General features: G+C 47.1%; 1 protein-coding gene across 3 annotated transcripts in view; it reads right to left on the bottom strand.

The window, feature by feature from the left end:
• Positions 1-5634, bottom strand: part of ZBTB25 (zinc finger and BTB domain containing 25) — a 19899-nt gene extending 14265 nt beyond the window's left edge. For all 3 annotated transcript variants that reach the window (XM_019518455.1, XM_019518454.1, XM_019518453.1), the window contains exons 1-2: positions 5596-5634; positions 3340-3519 (exon numbers count right to left, since the gene is read on the bottom strand). In XM_019518455.1, the coding sequence (XP_019374000.1) occupies positions 3340-3512 (173 nt within the window). In that variant the 5' untranslated portion in view covers positions 3513-3519; positions 5596-5634. The remainder of the gene's footprint in view (positions 1-3339; positions 3520-5595) is intronic.
• Between the last annotated feature and the right edge of the window lie 1203 nt (positions 5635-6837).

Consider the following 6837-nt stretch of genomic DNA (forward strand, 5'->3'; position numbering starts at 1 on the left):
AGCCCCCCCCCCCCCAGCCTATGATTGGCCAAGAGGCCCTGGTGGCCCCACCCCTCACCGCTGACTGGCAGAGAGGGGCAGGGTCACACAATGGGCAACCCACTCAGCCAATCAAGGGCAGGGGTGGCTATCATTGGCTGCTCCCCTTCACACTGGCAGCTTCCCACTGTCCCCCTCCTGCCCGGCTGGAGAGCCAGTGTTTTATTTTTACGGGGGTGGGGGGGAGTTTTCTTCACAGATTTTGCAGACAATGCCCAATTTCATGGATAATGCCCGATTCTGCAGTTTCCACGAAATCGCCAATTGAGTACGACTTGAACTATCGGAGTTCAGGAGCTGCCCAAGGCAATGACTACGTAGAAGCCATTTGTATCCAACCAAGATTCAGCATCTGAATGTCAGGGATGGGCAGAAGACATTCGTTGCTGCACTGTATTTGAAATGAATTGATGATTTTAGTCCCTTATCTGAAAGCCTGCAACACAAAACTGCACATGGTCACCCTTATTGCTTAACTTCCCCCAAGAATTAATGTCTTTGGAGACTGATTCTGGAAACCATGATGCAGTGTTCCAGGACTGCTGAGGCCTGAGCAGTGATAAGATCCACTGAATGAAGAAGAGGCATGGCTTCTTTGTACCCAGGTTTGCTGGCCTAGCAAGGAGAATTTTAAACTAGCTTCAACAGGGGATGGAGACGACAGCTCACAGATAAGTAAAAAAAACCCGATGACCCAGATAAAGATCTCTGGAGAGGAGGCAGAAGAGAGAATCTTAGCAAGGCAATAAGCTAGTCAGAAAAAGATGCGTATATACTAATGCAAGGGGTATGGGCAGGGAGCAGGATGAACTGCATCCTAGTAGACAGTCCACACAACTGGAATACTGATATGGATGAGTGCTGCTTGTTCAGGAAGGCAGACAGAAAAAAAGAGACAACAGTGCATTGTACATTGAAAGATACATATGTACATATACATATATAGTTGTTCCGAGATATGGAACAAAGAGAGAAGTAGACCTGCTGACAGCCCCTGGGCTCAGATAAAAGAGGAAGACAGGAAGGGCAATGTCATGATGGATGGATGCTCAAGACCACCGTACCAAGGAAGAGGAGGAAGACAAGAGTTTTTTTAAACAACTAATGGAAGCATCCAAATCATAGGAACTAGTGTTTCTGGGAGACTTTAATGATTGTCATATCTAGTGCAAGGTGCAAGGGTAACATGGCATTGCACACAACAATCCAGCAAATTCTTGGGGGACAACTTTTTGGTGCAGATGGAGGGCAAAGGAAACTCTCCCATTTACTGCTTTCTTAAAAAGGAATGAGTTGAGAATGTGAAGGGTGAAGGCGAGGTGGGCAACAGTGAAATAACAAAAGGATGAAACCATCCTAAAGAAAGGAAGAACAGGATAAAAATATTGGACTTCAGAAAAGCGGACTTTAACCAAGTCAATAAGAAAGGCAAAAGAGCATGCTACCCTTCCGTAAAGAAAGGACAGAAGACGTAGCAAGAGACTAGCAGAGCTGAACAGCAGGTTCCTCCACAACTTGAAACAGAAAAAGAAATCTTGTTAAAAAAAAGTAGCAGCTATTTGGCAACTAAAGAAAAGTACGAGAGTAGAGCACAAGACGACCATGGCGCGAGCAAACACGCAGCCAGCAAGGTACAAGGGGACAGAAGCGGTACTGAAAGAGCATTCTGTAAATGAGTTAGGAGTAAGAGAAAGGCAGAGAAGTGTGGGCTCTGTACTGAACGGGGAGGGGACGCTAACAAGGGATAATGCAGAGAAGGCTGAAATGTTTGGTGCCTTTTTTGTTTTAGTCTTCACGGAGAAGGCTCACGATCTGATGACAAGCAGTTTACAGCAGTGATACAGGGTAGTTAATAAGTCTTGCAGTGATTACTCAGAAAAACTGGGTGTTTCTAGTTAGCAGGGGCAGATGAGATCTGGCCTAGAGTACTCAAGGAATTAGCTGTGGTCATTGCAAAGCCACTGGTTACCACTTCTGAGAACTCACGGAGGTTGGGTGCAGTCCCCACAGACTGGAAAAGGACAAATATAGTGCCCATCTTTCTCAAAGGGAATAAGGAGGCCCCATGGAATTACAAACCGATCGGTCTAGACTCAATACCCAGAAAGATGCTGGAGCGTAACAAAGAACCAGTTCTGAGAACCTAGATGATAACAAGGCGATAAGGAAGAACCAACACGGATTTGTCAAGAGCAAGTCTGCCCTGACCAACTTGATTTCCCTCTGTGACAGCACGACAAGCGTAATGACTGGGAAGAGGGCAGTGGGCAGAATACACTTTGGCTTTAGCGCTCTCCAAGTAAGCTGAAGCTCTGGATCTAAGCAAGTGCCGAGTTGGAAAATCATCCTCTAAGAGTGGCCATCAAATGGGTGGAGGTGTCCATCTGGGAGGAGATATCAGGTGGGGCTCCCTATAGTCTGCCCCAGATCCAGCACTGCTCAGTATCATAACTACTTATTTGGTGGGTGGACTTGCGTGCACACTGAAATTTGTGGCTGACACCATGGTGAGTGACAGCACACGCTTTAGAGGACAGGTCTTGGATTCGAAATTGGAAAAATGACCTGGAATAAAATTGGATGACGTTCAGTAAGAACATATGCGAAGTATAACACTTAGGATGGAACGACGAAATCACAGATCCAAAATGAGAAATGCCTGGCTAGACTGAAGAAGTGGATCTGGGGGTTAGTGGTGAATGGTGAGCTAAGTCACCAGTATAATGTTGCAAAAAGTGAATACTCCCCCTCAGCTTTCTCCTTTCCGAAGTGGAGAGTCCTAACCTTCCGAGTCTCTCCCGGCGTGGCAAGTGCTCCCTGCCCCGATCATTCTGGTTGCCCTTTCCTGTACCTTTACTAATGCTGCTACATCCTTTCTGAGACATGGGGACCAGACCTTCACGCTGTTCAAGACATGGGGGCACCATGGATTTGTATAGTGGCATGATGATGTTTTCTGTTTTGTTTTAAGATTCTGTATGTGCCACTTAAGAAACCTATATGATTTCAACATTTTTCTCTCTAGTCTCATATAGGGCACCTCTTTAAAAGGGGGTAAGTGATGTATGTTGGCCCTGAATTTTACTTCATTCCAATTACCAAGGTGCAGTCATAAAACCATTCTAACATGACATCCTGAACTGGAAATGATCTGGGTTAGACAGCTTAGCCTTCAGAGTTTTATGTAACCTAGCAAACCACCTAGCACCGTACTGATGTCTGTTCAGAGCACAATTCCTTTGGAAGAAAGACACAATTAAAAGCCTTAGACATGTAGAATGTGAACTGATATATTCTTACCTTGTCTGGTGAATGAATATCATCTTGAAATAGTTTGAAAAAGCAGCAAGCACAGCTCTGTGAGCTTTGAAGTAGACATCTCCAATGGCCACTGTACAATCGCACAAAAATCCAAACTCACGTTGTGTGTTCAACTGCTGCAGAAGAACAACACTATGGCTAGTCATATCCATGGTGTTTCTAAAAGCAAGAGTGAAAAAAAAAAGTGTTTCACTAAAATTCAGAACTGCAGTGCTACCTGATTCAGTTAAAAGTGCATAGTGAGCAGGACAAACAGCATTTGAAGATACTGTGGATTCTCTGAAACAGTAAGTCAACACCCTCCAGATGGCACGTGCAGCACAAACTGATACCATTAGGTGCGTCCAAAACCTATTTTATTACGAACACAAGAAGTGGCATGCTGGGTCACACCAACGGTCCATCTAGCCCAGTCCAGGCTCCGGCAGTGGCAGAAGTGGATGCTTTAGAGGGCAAGCACTGAACTGGATCCATCTAGAGTAATCTATCCCCCTATTAATTACCCTCCCTGGCATTTTTGGTTTAGAGATGCCAGAAGAAACATCTTCAACTGTTCTGTTCAACAGCTATTAACAGATCTATCAGCCATGAATGTGTTTAGTTTAAACCCGGCTATGCCATCGGTCTCTGCCACCTCCTGTAATAGTGAGTTCCACAAGTTCGCTGTGGGCTGCATAAAAAAGTACTTTCTCTTGCTAATTTTTAAACTGTCACCTACTCATTTCAGTGGATGCCCCCTCATTTTAGGATTCTGGGCCTTGGTGAATAACTGTTCCCTTTTCACTTTGTCCACATCCTTCATGATTTTCTAGACCTTTATTGTATTCCCTCTCAGCCGCCTTCTTTCCAAACTGAGGCCCTAGCCCTTTCAGTCTCTCCTGGGATGGCGACTGGACCCCTGATCATTTTGATTGCCCTGCTTTCTACCTTTTCTAATTCTACTACATCCTTTTTTGAAATGTGGAGACCAGACCTGTACGCAGCATTCAAGACGTGGGCACACCAGGGGTCCAATTGTATCATGACATGATGCTCTTCTTAGTTTTGTTTTCAATTTGCTTCTTAATGATGACCAACATTTTTCTGGGTTTTTGTATCTACCGTGACTCCCGGGTCTCTTTCCCGAGTCAGAACAGCTAGTTCAGAACCCAGTGCGGAGGTTATTTGTCCCCGTGTGCGTTATCTTGCACTTGCCAACACTGAAGTTCGTCTGCCATTTTTCAGCCCACTCACTTGGCTTGGCAGCTCCTCTCCATCACCCGGGGATCTGACTACCCAGAATAATTGGGTACCATCTGCAAACTTGGAGATTTCACTGCGCATGCACCCCCATTTCCAGATCACTGATGAAAATGTTGAACCGAAGTAGGCCTACCAAAGATCCCTGCGGGACTCTAGTTTTGACCTCCGTCCATCCTAAAGGGTGACTAGTCAGCCCTACTCTTTGCCTCCTACCTTTTAACCAGCTCCCAACCCATGCAGACACTTTCCCTCCAATCCTGGGGTTTTTTTAAGCCTTTGTTGAGAGACCTTGTCGAAAGCTTTTTGGAAGCCCAGGTATGTCAGCTGGATCCCCCCATCCATGTGCTTATTAACCCCCTCAAAGAACTCCAGCAGATCGGTGATTTCCCTTTGCAAAAACCATGCCGACTCTTCCCCATCAGATCTTATCTGTCCATATGCCTGATTTTATTCATTATGATAGATTCTTCCCTGGACCAACTCTTTTTAAAGGCGGGTGTTACATTGGCAACCTGCTAGTCCTCTGGCACAGAGGCTGTTTGTAAGGGTAGGTTACATATTACTGCCAACAGTGCTGCAATTTCACCTTTGAATTCCTTCAGAACTAATGATTCCTCAGTTTCTTTATGGTGTGCAGAAACTCAAAGTTATTTCTAGTAAACGGAAGCATTTCACATGAAAACTCTGAAGTTAATCCATTGTAAAGATGCTGGGAGACCTGAGCACCGCTCGCCCCTTTTTGCTCTGCAGCAGTGTGTCACTACCTCCCTCCTCCCACGTACTCTGATCCCAGAAGCAGCCCAGCCTCGATTACAATGATCAGCGTGCGAGAGAAGAGGACTGTGAAGGCCAGTTTCACGGGAGCGGAGATGCGCAGGCCAGTGATCTCACACCCAGTGCTATAAGGGGACCCAAGGAAAGAACAACGATCCCAGGCCACGACTCAGTTTCCCTTCTGCCTCCTGAATTGGGCCTGGGACGGAGGATGCTCACCAGGTGTAGCGCCATACACGGCGTTTAGAGAGTTTGAGTTCTGCCTGCTCAATCGATACGGTTTTTGGAACAACTGAGTTCTGCTCAATCAATAGGATTTGGAACGGATCTGAGCTGGAATACAAAACATATTAATTTTTCAAAAATTGGCCAAGAGATTCTTATCAAAGAGGAATGGGCAGAAATACAGGAACCTGAACCTGTGTTGTATAAAACTCCCCCACACACAGGCAAGGGGATGGGAGTCTGGAACTTGCGTCAAACCCTGGGCCCCGAGACACGGCCACCCAGCGAGTACGCGCATGTATTTTCTGCGGTGCGTCGCTGCTCTTGTTAATACTGCCTGGCTGACAACGTCCCAGTAAGCCAGTGCATCGGCTCGAAGAACTTGCTTTGGATTCTCTTGTACTCCTAGGGATAAAATACAAGCCTCCAGAGACACCGCGGGTGTGACACAGACACGGCTGTAATTGCACCACACACACACACAGGCGTAGGAGCATGCGTGCCTATCATCATCCCGGCACAGAAGAAAGACTACACCGCTGTACTACTGCGACACGTCCACGGTGCCACAAACAGCGATTCCTACACCTGTCCTTGCAACAGAACTTTTACGGAAGAAAAACACTGTTTATCTCCCAACACTACATTTGTTTCATCTGAAAAACTTTAGGGAAACTTAAGGCCAAGCAAGAACTGATCTCTGACAATATTTAAACGCACCCCCCCCAAAAAAGAGCCAGCCCACAAGCAGATTCTTTCATTAAGTTGCCCCAAAACCTCCTGTATGGAAATGCAAAGTAAAGGTTTACAATAGGCAGGTTGGCTCTATTATTTCCATAGTCAAACTCCAAGACTGTTCAATGCCTGTAATAAGCAACAAAGGTCCGCGGCTGTAGAGAGGCGGCCTCAGAATCGCTGGAACCGCAGGGATGGGTAACAAGACACAAGTCTGCTAAAAAAGTTGGAGAAAAGTAGCAAATAGGCGCAACCAGCTGAGAGCGGACAAAGCTCAGCAGCGTCTCTCGCAATACCTCGCCTGGCAGGGGCGCACCGCTGAGACCTGCGCCTCGGTGCCCCTGGAAAGGGCCAGTCGACCCCGGCGGGCGGGCGGCGCAGGGACCCCCCCGGCCCGGGGCGACACGCAGCTTCTGGGCGCCGCTTGCAGCCGAGCTCCTCCCGCTCGCGGGGCAGGGCAGGGCAGGGCAGGCGCCTCCCGTCCGGCCCGAGCCTGCGGGG

Source organism: Gavialis gangeticus, unplaced genomic scaffold (assembly GCF_001723915.1).
Source record: "Gavialis gangeticus isolate Ggan-Ray unplaced genomic scaffold, GavGan_comp1, whole genome shotgun sequence".
Classification (NCBI taxonomy): Eukaryota; Metazoa; Chordata; order Crocodylia; family Gavialidae; genus Gavialis; species Gavialis gangeticus.